The 18,291-nt window shown below is 41.4% G+C and overlaps 1 protein-coding gene across 1 annotated transcript in view; it reads left to right on the top strand.

The window, feature by feature from the left end:
* The first annotated feature begins 17,231 nt into the window (after window positions 1-17,231).
* Window positions 17,232-18,291, top strand: part of ASAH2 (N-acylsphingosine amidohydrolase 2) — a 53,428-nt gene continuing 52,368 nt past the window's right edge. Inside the window, exon 1 of the mRNA XM_063101572.1 lies at window positions 17,232-17,358. Within this exon, the coding sequence (XP_062957642.1) occupies window positions 17,232-17,358 (127 nt within the window). The remainder of the gene's footprint in view (window positions 17,359-18,291) is intronic.

The raw sequence follows: 18,291 nt of genomic DNA, 5'->3' as shown, positions 1-18,291 counted from the left end.
GTAGTGGTGAAGGAGGTCAGTTGGAGCATACTGAGTCCTGGGAGGAGGGCAGCTGGGATGTGAGAGCAGGATCTGGAGAGCGCTGTGCATGGTAGTAGAGGTGAAGGTGCCTGAAGCACACAGACATAGTTAGCATCTCAGGGAATCAATGTCCAAATCCTCAACTTCCACTTGAATTTCTTTCCAAAATTTTTTTTTTTAATTTTTGCCCAAGAACTCATCTGAATTCTGCATCAGAAAATAATGGCAAACTTCTCACCCATCTGGAATCTCACTATGGGGCATTGTCCCAAGGTGTATTGAAATCTGGCATCACACAAAGGGACAATTTCAGTACACATTGCTCCAGAGGGAGAGTCGAGAAAGAGTAAAGCGAACAGAAGCAGACTATATCTCATCTTTCAGGTTTCAAACCCATGCCAAAGGCTCTGTGCCTGGTCTCTCTGACTGTCTTAGAATTACCGTTAAGGAGTGGGAAATTATCATGGAGACAGGGTGTGTGTATGAATGTGTTTATTGAAAAGACAAAATGAAGTCAGATATTTTCTAGAAGCAATTCTGATCTGGCTGCTTGATTTAGTGAAGAAGTTGGTTTGGATAATTAGGGTGAGGGAAATTTTCTATAAATTTAAAAAAGTTGATTCTGCTGGTCAAGATTTTGGCCAAAATATATTTAAAATATGTGTACAATACAAATAATTAGATAATACAACTTTTGCAACTATTTAAGCATGTAACGGTTTTAGATGTCATCTTTAAAAATGTGGAGGAAATAGATAATATAAAAACTTTCTTTTAGGGGTTTTATGAGCAAAAGCTTGTGAAGACAGCCCGTATGTATGATCCCTGGGGTGTGATGAACCTCATCCGGTAGAAAGTGCGTCCGCCATCAGACTGCCCCAGAATCTACTCCTTGCCTTGTGCCGCCTGTGTCTTTGTCGTTTTCCCCACAACTTCAGGATCTTGCAGCCTCCGCACCACTTCCCATGTGAACAAGTTGACTTCTTTGATGTATCTGCAATTGTCTAGTGATTTGAAGAGAGGGTGTGCAATGGCAGAGCAAAGTTTTCCTAAGGCCGGGGTGAAAGAGGAGGAGGGTTTATTCCCTCATGTATTCATCAGGTGTTTTTGAGAACCTATCACATGTCAGGGTGGCATGATGGCTGCAGTTGGAGTCAAAAGATGTGTATCCAAATCCTATGTCTGCACCTTATTAGCTCTTTGAATTGCCTGAAGACTCAGTTGCTTCATTTTTAAAATTGGGATCCTGTGTGCCAACTTCTGGGATGGTGCTGGGAACAGAGAGACAGCGTGGGACTAACACCAAATCATCTAATGGAGACGCACACACTCACCAAATAGCAAGTGCCAGAATGGGAGACTGTATAAAGTTTAAGAGGAAGAAATGGGTTAAACTATTAATCTGTTTGGGGAATTGCGATTCTAATAAATAACATCTTTTGAACACTCTGCAGTTTACATATCACTGTTATGCACTTCCTCTCTGTTGCTTCTATGATCCTGTGTGAAGTAGATTCTTGGTAAGAGGGTGAGGGACATCATGGCCACCCTCATCACCACTGTCCAAGGAAAACAGCTGTGATGTGACGTGACACCTGGAAACCTTGTCTTTTTGGTTAAAGCAGAGATACCAGGAGCTGCCTCTGAAAGTTCTTCCAAATTGACACTTTTCCAAAGCCCTTTGTCAATGACACCTTTCCCAGTCTCTTTATTTTCTCCTCAGAGAAAGAAGGGCCTCCTTCTCTAAGAAAAAGGTCAAGTCAACAGTAGGTGAGAGAAGTAGAGGACGCCTCAAACCTCTGGTGCAAGTACATCATATGGACGAAGGAAGGGAGCCAAGCAAATCTGGACCATCCCTCCAGGGCAGGCATGAGGAGTTTTAGTAGCATCGGTGTGGAGGGGGTACCCTTGAAAAATGGTAATAGGAACTTTGAGATGGCCTGTTATTCAACCCTAGGATCAAGATCCCCAAACAAGAACCTCCCCATATCACTGGGTTTGAATATCAGAGGATCATACTAGAGAAAAGGGAACTCTGATACCCTTGTTCCGTGTTGCAAGGGACACTTTTGGCTGTGACTCTAAGGTGTTACACTCAGCTCTCTTCCCATTTTTAGCAGGTGGGAATTTGTCCCAAATTTCTCCAGAAAGGTGGCATTCAATTACAGTTGTATCTATGGTTCAGTGAGGCTGCTCCTCACACCTTACTGAGAACAGTTTCAGCTGAAGTAAGACATTTGAAGAGAAATGACAAAGGTGGTCAGAGGTTAGTCTTCACCAGATTACGGCAGCCGTTGAAGCCACAAGAGGGCAGTGCAGGTAATGGCTGGTGCCCGTGAAGGAGAATGTTAATGTCTGGTAGGAGGGGAACATGAGCTTCTCCGGACTTGGCCAAGAAATGAGGTTTCTGAGGGAAAGATTCAGGGAGATTCTCAGAGAATCTCCACATTTCCTGATTGCTCTTCCACACTGGCCTGGTCTGGGAAGAGCCACTGATATAAAGAAAAGCCATAAAACATATTTATCATACAAAACAAAGCAATCTGCACCGGCTGGACATGGTTTCCACAGTCACCTGGAGGCCCCAGTGTCAATTTCTGCTCTGCACTGTCAGCCTCTCCCTGCTCCCTTCACCCACTTCTGCCATATGAATGTTGGCAAAATGCAGCTCTAGTGACGGTACACACAAACGCTCAGGGACTTTTTACTGCCTTCACTAAGTTTACATTTCTTAATGTGGCGTTTGAGCCCCTCCGGCCTCTGCCCGGCACTTACGTTCTCGGCTGTATCTCACTGCTCCCCTACAAAAGCATACGGCAGTGGATCTCAGACTCTGTCACAGTGGACCAGTGGGAGAGAGAGAGAGGGGCCATCGTCAGAGAGCTGGCAACTGTGCACAACCCTATAGCCGTTCTAAACTCTGGCATAACCAGGGTGTGAAGGTGGGAGAGTGCTACGTACAAACATCATCTCTCAGGAGCTTAAGGTAGAGAAAGATGGAGAACTGCTGCCCTCAGCTTAGACAACCCACGCTGCTTGCTATTCCTTGCATGTCAGGTTTTTCTGTCCCTGTACTTTGGCTAACACTCATCTTTTGGCTCACCTCTGTATCTCTGCCAGGCAAAATCTTTTTGTCCTTCAACATTCAGCCTGAATTCTACCTCCTTCATGATGCTTTCGCTAATTTTTCAACCTAGATGTGCTGTCTCTTCTTCATGAGCCCCCAGAACATTTTATTTAGGATGGTTATATTTAACCTTGCATTGTATTTATTTTGTGACTGTCTTGCATTTCCCATAGAGGTAATCAGCAGGGAGAAAGTCTTTTCTTAAAAAAATCTTCCTATTACACTGGACTGCATACATGGTAGGTCCTCTATGATCTGTCTTCTTCTGACCACCCGTGTCATGTCTTCCCTCACAACCCTTTGCCTTCTCTGCTCCTGTCACACCAAACAACTTGCTGGATTCCCGACTCCATTTCTCTCTCAATTACCTTCAGGCCTTTGCAAATGCCATGCCTTCTTATTGGGTGGAGTAGATTGCTAAAATGGCCACAGTTCTACACCCCTCCCTTTCACCGTACCTTCTGTAATGTGACCTCCTGTCAAGAGGTGGAGACCCTTTCCCCTCCCCTTGAATCTGGGCTGGCCCTGGGACTCAGTTTGATCAACAGAATGAAAGGAAGTTAAAGTGTTCCAGTTCTGAGCCTAGGCATGCAAAGGCTTGCATGTTTCTCCTCCTTCTCTTGGAAGCTTGCCCAGCTACCATGGGACCAAACCTGGCTAGCCTGCTAGAGAAGGAGAGACCATGTGGAGCAGAGACAAACCATCCAAGCTGAGGCTATCCTAGACCAGATGCTCCCAGCCGACCCCCAACCAACCCAGCTGACCCCCAACCAACCCAGCATCTCTCTGTTGATGCATCAACAAGTCCCAGATCAGAGCTGCCCAGCTGGGCCCAGCCCAAACTGCTAACCCACAGAATCATGAGCTAAACAAATTGTAGTTATTTTAAGCAACTAAGTGTTGAGGCAGTTTGTTATGTAGTAGAAGCTAACTGATACACTAGGTTAATAGCTAGCTATCTTTTTGGTCTCAGCTAAGAATTACTGCCTTGGCAAAGCCATTTCTGACCCCCTTAAAGTCTGGGTTAGGGTTCCTTCCTATGCACTCCAGAGGTACTCAAAGTCCAGTATTATAATTACTTGGGCATCATCTCTATCTTACATTTGGTTATAAGATTTTTGAGGGCAGGAACTTTGTTATATGAATTGTATCTTTACTCCTAGCACAGTATCTGGTACTCCATAGATGCTCAGCACATATTTTTGAATGCAGAAATTGATTAAATTGGAGGTTGCAACTTGTGAACTGCATATGTTCAGTTTGTCCTGGATAGTGTTGTCCTGAAGAATGATTAAAAAGTTTTTCTTTCTTAAACTGTTTGCCTGCATTTGAAAATCAAGAAATTTGAGATAAACTTACTTCTCTTTAAAAAATGGAAAGATCCATCAACACTGGGCCTGCATTTCCTAATGGCACCTACGAGTGGTGGTTGTCCTCTTTAGATGGGGCACGTGCTGTCAAGCTGTGACGGTCATCACTAATTCCCAGTCTTCTCAACACCCATTGCTACTTATCATCACATCTGTTTTCTTCTCTTGCAGACATCTGAAAGTTTCCCTCAGATACTTACCTGCTGTAAAGCACTCAACACTTAGGAGAGCTGCTGATAAATGTTTCCACTTGTTTATATCCACCTTAAATATGAGCATGATATAGGCAGCCTTCCTCTTCCTGGGCAAGATTTTAAGTGCTGCTTATGGTCTCATTTTCCTCCTCTACAAATTGGGTTTGTTTTCTCTCCTTCCAAAGGGCTTTCAAGGATAATTCAGCTTATTTCCTGCCGAAACTAGAGCAAAATGTTTCTTCTCATCACGTAATTCAGTTTGGTTGTAGCAGCCATCGTGGTTTGGCTTGGAGGCAGCCTCCCTCAGCAGTGCTGGCCGACGTGTCAGGGACAGCATGCCAGTTTGCTGATGTTTTCCCCCTTAGTGATGCTCTTAAGACTCTTGTAAAACTGCTGGTGGTGGCCTGTCTCCCTCACGATGGATTGAAGTAATTTTTCAACAGTGTGGGGTGAGATCAAAGGGTTTTCTTTTCTTTTTTTCTTAATGACTACTCATTCTCTTTAGAAGGCTTATAACTCAATGATTGGATCTTTGGGGGAAGAAACCCCTTAGCCAATGCGTAATTCCAGGTTTTAAGAACAATTTCTGCAAGGCTAGTTGACGTTCAGCAGGAACACATCAGCACAGGTCTACCAGTTGTTTCTCCTAGCATCTGCTCTGATTGGCCTGTGCCTAGGCTGAACCAGATTTTGAATACAGCATCTTAGAACTGACACATTGGAATGGAAAAAAATACTTCAATCATGTCTTCAACTTTGGACTTGTTTGTGAGGCAACAGGCTTGACAACTTGGTCACAGGTCCATGCAACCTGGTGTTATCAAATCCCTTATGTAAGAACCAATATAATGATCCAACTAAGAAGAATCTTTATCTCTTATGGTATATCCAAGGTTCAGCTTACCTGGGCATGAAAAGGCAGCTTAGCCTGTTCTCTTATTAGTGAAGAGAATAAGCAGGTAGAACTCGCTCTGCCCCATTAGTCCTGACTAAATTGGTTGTTGTTTCGTTCCTTCTAAAAGTCGCATGCACTCAGACCACTGACTTATGAATTCAACCAAGATGGAGTCTGAGGTAAGCTCAGTCCTTCCTCCTCATGCATCTAAGAAAAGAAACAGAACTCTGTTTTTAGCAGTGGTTATTCTTCATTTGATGGTGCATAAAAATAGGAAGCCTAGTTGAGGAATTCAGGTGTTCATTCTATATGACTTTTTCATGTACCTGAATTCATCCCTTTAAAAAGGGTTCCTTTGTATCACAAAACTATTACATAAATATTGCAAAAAATTTGAAATATGGTTAAGTAAAATGCAGACAATAAAAAACGTTTCCCACATCCCACCCTAACAAAACACTGCAGCATTTTGACATGGATTAGCCTAGTTACCTCTTTGTCTCTGTCTCCCTCTTTATATTTTTGATAGCTTTAATATTTGGAGTTCCTTTTTTTAAACCACAAAGCTAAAAAAATAATTTTCTTGGAGGAAAGTGTTTTTAAATGTGTTATACATTCTGTTGTCATAGAGGTTGTTCAAAATGACCCAAATTGTAACTCTTATTGCTGCGTATTTTCCTGGACTGAATTATTTTCAGCGATCACTTTTGCTACCTGTGTGCATGCTTCCAGAAATCTGGATTATTCTAATTTTCTGTGATTGGAAGAAAAAGAACAGTTGGTCAGAATTATATGTTAATTAAGTCACGACAATCTGAATGAAACTGAGTGTCTCCTATAGTATAAATGCATGGAATTTATATTCCATGGATTTCTTTGACCTAGAGGTCTTTTATATTTACTTCCTATTTTTACCTGTCTTGGAGTTGAGGTCTCTTCAATTAGAGAGATTTTAATGTATTTTGAAAGTGAAATAAGATCATTTGATTTTAGGTGTTGATTGGAGTCAAAGAAATTTATAAAGAAGATTTATAATTTAGCTAAGGAGTCATCTTCATTAAATGGCATCGGGGCATCGAGACTGTATAAGTCAAGATGGGCAGGAGGCTTGCTTTGGTAACAAATAAATCCCCCAAATTTTAGTTGCTAAACACATGAACATTTATTTCTTGCTTATGCAAAACCCATTTCTGGTCTGGCAACTCTCTGAGGTCAGTTTCTTCCAAGTAGTGTCTCAGGGATCTTGTAACCTGTCATCTGGGACACGTGCCAATCAGGGTCACCAGGGTGGAGGAAGAGAGACCATGCAGAACTCACACCCCCTCTCAAATGCCTTAGTATTAAATACTTTAGTCCAGAAGTGACACATGTCATTGCCACTCACAGCCCATTGGTTGGGAACTACCAGGGGGCTGGAAAGCATAGCCTTCCCATATGCCCATGAAGGAGTGGAGAACCAGATATGAATGAATGAACCAGATATGAAGTCTCCACTGCAGTGACCTTGGGCAAGTAACTTATCTTTATCTCTATGACAAGGGGGTTGGCCTAGATGACTTCAGAATCCTTACCTCTTCTCACAATCCCTGAGTCTAAATGTTTGATTTCTTCTTACAATAGCTTTGTAGTTTTGACTACTTTGCATGCATTGTCTTATTGTTACTTTAAAGACGTGGAGTATATCAACAACAGTAAAAGGCAGATGCTGATGTTGCATAGTGGAGCTGGTGGTTAAGCTGGGGATGCTGAGAGCAGATAATCTTGTTTTGAATCCAGCTTGATCTCTTACCGGCTGTATGAACTTTGGCTATTTGTTTAACTTCTCTATGACTTAGTTTTTTGTTTTTTAATTCAAATGTAAAATGGGACAGGAATAGTCCCATCCTCTTCTGGGTACTGTGAGTACTAAAGGAGGATGTAATATTCCTGTAATGTTCTTAGGACAGAGTCTGGAACACACTAAGAGTTTAATAAGTTTATTTTTTATTATTTTTTAAAAGATGACTGTCCTTCTTGCCCTGGCTTGATAAGTCCAATAAGTTGTTATTGTTTTAATTATCATCCTTCTTGTCCTGGCTAGATGAGCCACCCCAACCCACACAAGTCTTTCTAATCTACTGACTCATAAAATGGAGTCATAAATACTACCTGTAGGTGACCTGGGCCCAACACCACCAACCTTTCTGGACTTGTGCCTCCTCTGCTCTGGCTTAGATTCCATCCCTGCCTGGCCCTATGTTGGCTGTGACATCTGAGTGGATCTTGTCTTTGGCTCCTGAAAACTCCAGATTCCTTCCTGATTTCCCCCAATCATTGAGCTCTGGCTTTTGTCATAGACTTTCCTTGGCTGGCCTCTTTGACTCTTGGAACCTATTTACCTCAGGTGGGAGCTTCCTACCTTAACCTCAACCCTTCAGGACCCAAACCCTGTCTCAGCCTCTGATTCACACCAAGCCTTGGTCCTGTGGAAGCATTGGATAGACACCTGCTCTTATTTCATTGGCTGCATCTTTTCAGCCCAGGTATTTCAGATGTCACCTGGCCTTTATCACCACCCCAAATCAATAACAAGCCCAGCGTGTTAAGTCCTCCTGCAGGTGTTATACCTCTACACATGAGCAAGGACTCCCCCGCCTCTCCTCCCAGGGTCTTAAGGGGATTGTCTTTGGAGAGGAGTTGGACAATTGCAGCAAGAGAGAATGTGAGAAATGGTGTGTGTTCATTCTCTGAAGTAGAGATAGTCGTGTTCCCCTCCTCTTTTGCATTTTGGCTAATCTAATGGGGCCTTCTCAGTGAGCGGTTGCCAGTGAGTTTCTCCGGGCAGGAGGCGAGCAATTCTTTCCTGGCAGGGCTTCTCCTTAGGTTTGCTTCTGCCCAGCAGAAGAAAAACAGTACGTTCCACTCAGACTCTCTGCCCCCTCCCCTGTGGCCAGAGAGAGCATCGATTGAGTCAGTTACTTTCTGCTTCTTTCTTTCCCAAGTTCTATCAAAGGACAGTGAGGTTCTTTTCTCACAGGTACACAATACAGGTGGGAGATGCAAAATATCTGAGATTTATGTAGAGGGCAAGAGTTACATCAAAAGATATTGTCACCCTGTCCCTGAAATGATGATAAATGCAGCCGTGGCCTATGTTTTCCCAATCTGCCTTTGTAATCTTGTATGGGAAATAGGTCAAATTTGTCCCTGCCAAATGAAACAAATTCTTATCTGTGGTTCTGGAAAAAGATAAATCACCAGAGAATAATTTCTAAATACTCTGTAAAATGTTCTACAGCCTCACACTGTTTATCTAACAGTGGAGAAGTAGGGAGATTTTGCAATTTCACTTTAAACCCTCTGGATGTGTTGAAAATAGCAAAAGAAACTCTCCTCCCTTAAGTCTGTGTTTATCAAATTTTAATATGGAGCTATTTAGAACCAAGTGTGAGGACTGCACCAAGAAAAGATAACTGTCCTCTAGGGTTTAAAACACACGGAATCTACCACTCTTGGGCATCCATGTTCAGACTAATTAATATAATAACTAATTTGCCTCCTGTTACAGTTTGAAAAGAATTTTAAAAAATATATTGCCATGTGATCTTTTAACAAGGTACGTTTTTAGTCTCTGTTTTTCTTACAAGGACAATGAAGCTCAGAGTGATTAAGGTCACTAAAAACAATCAAACACACGAATCTAAAACTTCACGCTCAAGTCCTGTTCCTTCCTATTCCCCCAATGCTGCTCTTTATCTTTTCCCTTTGTCTTGAGGCAGGACTGGGGTAAACGGGGAGAAAAACTCTGTAACTCTGGAGTAGTTTATCTGCCCCATTCTCCAAGAAAAGGATTTTCAACATCTACTTGCACCATTTGCTGAGAACATGGGCTTTGTAAATTTCCTGGGGAAAGGAGAGAAATGGGGATTGTAGTTTGTCATGCTCCATTTCCTTCTGTGCCCTGCCACCGTGGCCAGAGCTGAAACCTCCCTTATGGAATAAACCTGGGCTCCCCAATGCACTGGGACACATCCTTAGTCGCAGTCTCAGGCTCAACACATAATGGATGCCTAGGGGTTAAGTGAGAAACATTCATTCCAGCTTGGAACAGAAGGGGCCAGCCTCTCTTCTACTGCTTATGACTTGAGTTCAAGGTTGAACTGAGACAAGTGAGAAGGTGAATCTATATTTAACTGATGATGGAACTGCTCTGGGGTACAAAGGGATTTTTCAGTCCTGTGTAAAACCCATGAGGTGTTAAAGTATCACCATGGCAGCCCTGTGTACTTAAAAATAATTTCTTTTGGGACCTAATGAGAGTTGTTGCGCTAGACTGCTCATCACTTTTAACTTTAAAAATGATCTCAGGGACAGCATGGCAAACACAGTGTCCGGTGATTAGAATGCATGTATTCTACAAAGTGAGGTCCAATGCTCACTTTCGTGGGAATTAGCTTGGACAGGTTCTTAGCTGGAGATAACAGAATCTACTCTGGGGAGCTTAAAAAGAAAAGGATTCATTAAGGGATAGAGATAACTTGCAGAACCATTGGGAAGGCTGAGACAGAGATTTGAAGTTGAGCTTCCAGGAAAAACTCTCAGCTTGAACTGCAGAACTGAGTTGCCCAAGGGTAGGTAGGCTGCCTCAGCCGTGGCCATGGAATGAGGAAGCAGACTCAGGATTTGGAAGCAGCCACCAAGCTGCCCGCTCACAGCCATGCTGCCATGGTCCAAACCAGCAAAATGGATGTCCCAAGCCCTGCTTCTCTCCCCAGGTGGCTCAGTTCTGAATCCAAGTCTCATGCCGGTGCATCTGAAAGGCAGAACCTAAACTACATCTGGAAGTCTAGGCAAATGAGGGTCCAGCTTCTGCACACTAGAACGATTTGGAACAGGTGTTGAATGAGGTACTCCACAGTACCTGCCACAGTGCTCTAACCTACCACTGTCTTGTCAACCAGCATATTAGAGGACAAAGCTTATTTATCAACCAGCTGTCCATCAATCCATCCATCCACTTTTTGTACTGTTTCTTTTTTTAATCTGTGTTTCAGAATGCACCTCTAAAAGGTAAGAATTTCATTAAAAAGTATAGTCACTATACCATCACCACTCTAACATTTTAAACAATAATCCCTTAATATTTTCAGATATCTAATCAGTGTTCAAATTTCCCCAGTTGTCTCATAATTTTAAAAAAGTTTGTTTGAATTGGGTTACAAATAATGTTCATTTTGAGCTGATAACACACAGTCGATTGATACGTCTCTTAAGCTTGTTTTAATCTACAGATTTTCTCTCCTCTCCTCTTCTCTCCTGCCTTCCCTAGCCCATATTCCCACCTCTTCTTCCTGTTCCTCCTTTTCTTTCTTTCTCTTCCTCTCCACTTCCAATTTGTTTGTTAATGAAACTGGGCCGTTCGTCTTACGGAGTTTCTCACAGTCTGGGGTTTGCTCACTGTATCCTCTTGTGGTCCTCTGACATACTCAGTTGTCTTTTGTTTTTCCCTTAAACAGGCACGTAGATTTAGAGGCTGATCCCATTTAGGTTTAATTTTTTTGGTAAGAATACTTAAGAAGTATGGTTTGTGCATCATTCAGAGGCTTGCTATGTCTGGTTGTGTCCCTTTTGGTGACAACAGCAGCTATTGATGCAGCTGTCGATTATCTTTGCACAGATCCCTCATCCCATTTGGGGTTTGCAAAATACACAGACTCAACTTCATCATGCTCTTCTCGTTTATTACCTGGAGTACTTCAGTTGTGAGAAACTGTCCCTTACCAGCTATTTCCCAAGGCACATTTGTACAGGAAAAGCAGAGAACCTTCTTGATTTCTGTATTCTAACCCCACCCCCCTTTAAATCAGTTTTCAGAAAAACAAATTGGTTCACTAACATCTTTAAAAACTATGATTATGACATCAGGAATTTAAGCATATTTGATCTGCTTTAACCCATTGTAGTTCTTTTTTTAAAAACTGAGATTCCAATGAATTGATCTTTGGTTAGTGGAAACCTCTTTAGTTCTTTTGACACAGTTCTAATAATCTTGATGACTTTTTTGATTTCTGTTATGATAGAATATTCCAGGTTTAGTTCATGTAATTCCTGCCCTAAACCCAGAATCAGTCACTTCTTCAAGGATCTCTGGTTCCTTTTTAGCAAGAAATGGTATTTACGATGCTAACCTGGACTTTATATGAAATACTATATGTTCTCTAAAAGTAATTTAATCTTCATTTACTTCAAGAGTTAACAAATGAAAGGATGTGATGATTATCATGGAGTATATGAAATTAGCATCGTGCCGTTTAAGGCCCCAACCTGGTAAGCATAAGTAAAATATAAAGAAAATTTGTAATGCTAGTGATTATTGGTTAATGGTTTAGAAATTGAGGTTTTGGGAGGAATATTCTGGCTTGAATACAGCTTTTCACTAGCTGCCTTTACTTTGTGGTGGGTAGTTTTTCCCTCTGTGATAGGATGTTAAGAGACAGAGGACACAGCTTTGGCTTCACCAACTTCTCATAAGGAGTAAGTACAGGGACTTCTATACCCCCAGAGGCTGCCATGCCAGGGCCCTGTCAAGGTGATGGAGACATAGTTTTTTGAAGGGCAAGAGGTTTTGTCTAGGAGTCTGGAGACTTAGGCTCACATCCCGGAATAACCATTTTTGGAGCATGCTCACTTTTAATCATCTTTTCCTATTCTGGAAATCTATGTCTGTTTCCCCACCTGTAAAATGGGTATAGTATGTGTACATGAGTGAACATGTTGGGGTGGGGGGTAAATAAGAACAGCTTATCCTAGCTTACAGAATTTATGTGAAGGAGGTCATATGCACACGGTAAATACTGGCAATGACTGAACCTTCATCTCACCCCAGGGTAGTCTTGTTCTTGGCTCTAAGGAGCCAGCTATTTTGATGGGCGCCATGATGAGTCCCCTGGCCCAACAATCTTTCTTCCATTGGCTCTGCCATAGTGCTTGGAATCTTCTTGACTTTCATCCACTTATGGTTCAGGTATGAGCCTTCAAATGTTGTCTGGGAAAGGGGATATGTTACACCATTATAATCTACTAAAACCTTGGCTAAAATGATCTCATCTGACTAGATCGTGTGACATTGAGCAGGACTCTGTGAATGGGCTGTGACATGGCTCCTTTTTATGAGGAGAAATATGGCTGGAGAAGTCTAGAAGAGACCACAGGGCCAGTCTAGAGGCCTTCCACTGCCAGGAAGAAGGGCGGGAGAAGGAAATCCAATGGCAGTCACTAGTGGGTGTCTGTTGTTTTTACCTGCCCAATGTGTATTCCATCTTGATTCTACTTTGGAAAACTACCCTTCCCTCTTTAGGTATGGTCCTGTTAAGGCATCCATTTGAGTATCCTCTCAAAGGAAAGGGTAAGTATATGATTAGAGCTGGGCCGGCCAGTTGTTATCTTTCAGGAAGTGAAGTAGTTGGAGTGTGTCCATCTCAATGATGATGCCTGAAGGGAATTGTCTGATAACTTCTGCTACCACGATCCACAGAACTGCCCTGATTCCTGGCCTTCCTGAGCTTAGGTCTTCAGCTTTTCTTGCTGCCTTCCAGTGAATTTACTTTTCCTCTGTCTCTTCACCACCCCCCACCTTGAGTTAGCTAGATTTGATATCTGTTGCTTGTAGCTAAGAATTCTTAAAAAACCTAGTTTAATACCATGATTTAACCTGTTCCCCTCTGTAGTAGCAGAGATATTTAAGATACATTACTAAATGCCCTATCTGAAGGCACTTATATCTCTAATATTTCTTGGAGGATCACTTTGTCTTCAAACTCTGCAAGGAATTAAGCAGGCTACATGGTCTTCTCCAAAAATCTTCCTGGACTGCTTGGATTTACTAGGAAAGAAGAAAGAGTAGGAGGATTCGCCTATTTCTTTATCTCTTTGTTTCTTTTGGGTCATTGTTTAACTCCATGCTGTTTTATAATATACATTTTCTAAGAGGAGGTAAAGCAATTTTCTTTCCCTCATTACAAAAGTGATGGGCGGCTACTGCAGAAAATACCAAGAGGCAAAAAGATGAAAACAAAAACCAACCGTAATGACCAGATAATTAATTCTTAACATTTTGCTGCATTTTCTCACAGTCTTTATGAACTTACCTATATAAAAAATGTATGTACTTTACAAAAGTGGGATCACATTGTTTTGTAAACTTACAATAACTTAATATGTGGTCATTTTTCATGTCATTAATTTTTTTCAGTGTAATTTTTAGTGGTTACATAATATTCTTGCCCTAATGTATTATTTATTCTTCACATTCTTAGTTAATCTAAAACTTTACATTCTTTTTACACAAATACCTAAAAATTAAGATCACTTTTCTGTCCTGAAATTGGTGTAAATATTGCCCAGTGGTATCCATAATACACACTAATGTCTAACATACATCACCCTCTCCTTTGATTGCTGATTGAATGCCAGTGATAAATAAAGCAGGTGCACTTTTCTGTGAACTGTGTTTAGGCCTCACATAGAACGTGTCATGCCCAAAGAGCTGCATAAAGGCTGGAATGACCTTCAGTCAGTCCAGCAGGCCTTCTGCAACTTCTACCACTGTTAATCGGCTGTCTCAGGAGAGAGTTTGCTTATAAACCTTTTGTTATCAATACAGTTTAATCTCATCCTTGTACCAAGCCCACAAAGGTATGGTAATCAGAAGTGTGACTCTCCTGGACTTGACTGTGAAAATCTTTCCTCAGTAGGTTTCAGAAAGTGCCAGACCATCTAAGCCCAGCCACGTGCAAGAGGAAAAGGAGCAAGATTCTGGATAGCCATTTGCTTTTCTGGGATGCAAAAGCTCTTTTGAGTAGTAGAATCAGGTAAGAATGACTGTATTTTCTTGGGGAGGGAGGAGATGGGGAATCAACTCACCCTGTCGTCTTGGAGATCTTGAAGAAACCCTAAAGCTTCAACTCATTTTCACAGCTTTGGCAGTGCATTTTGGCAAATGGCTACTTTTTACTGTCACCTTCTTGAAAACAGGGACCTCAGTGTGGTAAAGACGTGGCAAATGGCTTGCTATTGTGTCATTAGAGCCTCATTAGTGAGCTTGCAGGGTTATGACAGATTAATTGGGAACCATTATGAAATCTTAGAATCCTTTAAGATATAATCGTTGGCTCAGCTCTCCAAGGTACATTTGCATTCTGAAGGCAGACAAAGCATCTGCCTTAATGTTCAAATTCAGAGTTTAATCATCAATGAGAAATAAACATGCTAACCAAAGTTTTAATTTCCCTAAAGGTGGTGGTAGAGTAGCTAAACTGGTTCAAAAAGAATGGTAATATGTTGGCAATAATTCTGGCACCTAAATAGAGTGATGAAACACATGAAGTAGATCATTTAAGTGCAAGTAAGAGGTGGAAATCCTAATGTTAAATCGAGTGCCATTGATAGCTTATGTAAAAGGTCAGTGGTGATAATCAATCCAGCAGGGCAAATCTAGAAAAAAAAAGTATTATTTGGTACCATCTCAGTTTGATACACAGGCTCCTACCACATGACCACATTTACATATACAATAAGCGTTTTGATGGTCTGGGTGTGGGAAGCCCAAATGTCAGTCATCTTAGCTTGTAGGAAGACTCATAGAAACCAAAGCTTTGAGCAAGAACTAAGTATACTGGGTTTGGAGTTTGCTGTTAAAACAGCAACTAATGGCAAATGGTAAACCTCTTCAGACTGTCAGAGTTCAGAGACATATCTTAGATGTGTTTTCTGACTCCTTGGGGACTGACCATAGAAGTTGGGACTAAGACACAGACCTGATTTGTTTTGCCCTAGATTTGAAGTTGTCTCTGCTGGTGGTTGTGAAGGTGTTCACGGTGGTGATAGACGAATGAGGAAAGCTTTTCAATAACCGGGCAATTTGGGATAGTATTCCCATATCTGTGTCCACTCCCAGTCCAGCGATACTTCTGAAGTGTCTGCTGTTAGACTGATCTTTCACCTTTAGCTCAGAGATTACAACATCAAATGACTCCAAAGATCAGGCAATAACCTAGATAAATAAGGCCGGCTGGGTAGGGACTGTGGTAGGTTAGAGCATTCATGCCCCATCTAAAGAGAACAGCAGCTACTGAGTTTAAGAAACTCTTGGCATATGGAATACTGGCTCAGTAATGTCATATTTTATGAATCATTTTTTTAAAACTTGAAGTTTCGGATTTGTAAATCTACTTTTACAGATAAACTATAAATTCTATCTTTTATCTTTTCGTCTAAGTCAAATTGAAACAAAACATTGAGCCATACTAAACACATTATTTATTGCCATTCTGCAACTCTTGGGGATAACAGCATTTTAACCACAAATTACCTATTGTGGAGGCAGGTCCTGGGATTGTATTTTGTCTCATGCTCAGATTTCCTAAAGCACAAGTTAAGAAAATGGGCTCTAAAGGTCCCAACTGTGATTGCAATAATCCTTTAACACTGTCCTCCTATAAACTCCATTTAAGGAGTGGGAAGTGCACAGAGTATTCGCTACTTTGAAACCTAACAATAAATACTAACATGTTGAGCACTTATCATATTCCATGGGACAAAGGAAGAATTACTTGCATCATCTCATCTTATTTTTATAGGAACTCTCTGAGATAGGTACTAACATTATTATCATCATATCCTTATTTACAGATGGGGATACTGAGGCTCAGTATCAGGGGAGGATTTTCCAAGGTTACCCAATAAATGGCAGAAATGAGATTTAAACACCAGAGTCAGACTTCAGAACCTATTTTTTATCCAATATATTATACTTCTTCCAATTACATTATGTGGGTTTTTAGCTTCTATTGTTGCTCTGAGTGATGACGGATTATCTTCCTAAAACATCTTAAGGAATCTCTAAGGATATTTTACACGTTCATAGAACACAGGGACATTTTTGAACCTCGTCCTTTGATACAGGGTTTGCAAAATGTTTGGCATCCTTCTGATCACTGAAGAGGGAAATTTTACTAATGCCTGGCTTGAGACCAGAGACGTCAGTCCTGTTTTCCTTTTCCTTTTCTCACCAGGAAGTAATTGAAAGTTAGAACATAGAGTTTGAAGGTCAAAGTTAGGGGTTTTTCCTCCATGTAGACAAGATAATTTTTCTTAGTCCATGACCACTGAATAAAGCCCTAAACTCAGCCAGGCTTCTCCTAAGTACAAGCGGTATGCATGTGTCAGTCATCCTGGTTGACAGAAGCACTTCCAGATCAGACCCATGTGCCGACCCATAGACAGCATCATCACCATAAATGAAAGCAGTATGTGGCCAAGGAATAAAAATAGACTTTAGCTCAGTTGCCAAGGCCAAATCCTAAGTGGTGGCTGCCAGGGAGAGCACTGTGTCAAGAAGGATCTGGAAACCATATCTGAGCTTTTTGAGAAGAGTGCTGTAGTTGATTGGTTTTGTCTGCCAGGGCCTTGGGATATGGAACTAGTGGTAAATGCTTTGTACTTGCCATCCCTGCTATAGACAATTAATATGAAAGAGCTAAGACATGTCAGCCTTGGGCAGTTTGAAGCATATGCATTTTAATCTGTGGTTCTGTCTTTTTCTTTTTCCATATGTCCTTTTTCATCTCTGCTTCATCATAGGAGAAATGGCCAAACGTACCTTTTCCACATTAGAGACATTCCTGATTTTCCTCCTTGTAATGATGACTGCCATCACAGTGGCCCTTCTCAGCCTCTTGTTTACCACCAGTGGAACCATTGGAAACCATAAAGGCAAGTGTCATGAGCTCTCTTGGATGCTATTCTTAGGACTGTAGGGAAATTCTTCATTACTGGGGACACCAAAGAGAGAAACAGTGTCGGTTGATAATTTCATGCGTACTTAAGCAGCCTAAGATGGCCATCTTCCTTTATGTTGACTACCCTTTCTGCACTGATAGCAGTTTTTATCAAGTTTACATTTATCCCCAAATAGCCAGTTAACAGAGCTTTCTGACATGTACATGTTTGCCTTTAGTTTTTCCATTGATTGAAGTATTTTCCAAGAGTCTTCTTTTTCCCATTGGTAATTTTATTTTATTTTTAAATTTTTATTGATTATACATATTCATGGGGCACAGAGCTGACCATAAGCACCTTTGCCCAATGTGATGATCAGGTCAATACTATCAGTATGCCCATTAGCACAAATAGCAATTATTCTCCATGTCCCCCACCAAATCTCTCCCCAACCACCCTCCCCGCCCCACCCCAACAACCCTAGGTCTGTTCTTTCCCTCTGCAAATCCAACCCACCACTGTGGTCTTCTTTTCTTCCTTCTTTTTCTCTTAATTCCCTCTTATGAGTGAGGACATGTGGTATATTTCCCTCTGTGCCTGGCTTATTTCACTTAATATATTTTTTTCCAGGCTCACCCATGTTGCTGAGAATGGCATAATTTCATTCTTTTTATGGCTGAAGAAATATTCCATTGTGTATATATACCATATTTTCCTTATCCAGTCGTCTGTCATTGAACATTTAGGTTGGTTCCATGTCTTGGCTATTGTAAATAGAGCTGTGATGAACATGGGAGTGCAGGTATCCCTTCAACATAATGATTTCCATTCCTTTGGGTATACACCCAGAAGCGAGATTGCTGGATCATATAGTAGATCTATCTGTAGTTGTTTGAGAAACCTCCATACTGTTTTCCATAGTGGCTG

The sequence above is a fragment of the Cynocephalus volans genome, chromosome 7 (genome assembly GCF_027409185.1).
Source record: "Cynocephalus volans isolate mCynVol1 chromosome 7, mCynVol1.pri, whole genome shotgun sequence".
NCBI classification, from domain to species: Eukaryota; Metazoa; Chordata; class Mammalia; order Dermoptera; family Cynocephalidae; genus Cynocephalus; species Cynocephalus volans.
The sequence above is the reverse complement of the archived record's forward strand: the minus strand, read 5'-3'. Positions and strand labels throughout refer to the sequence as shown.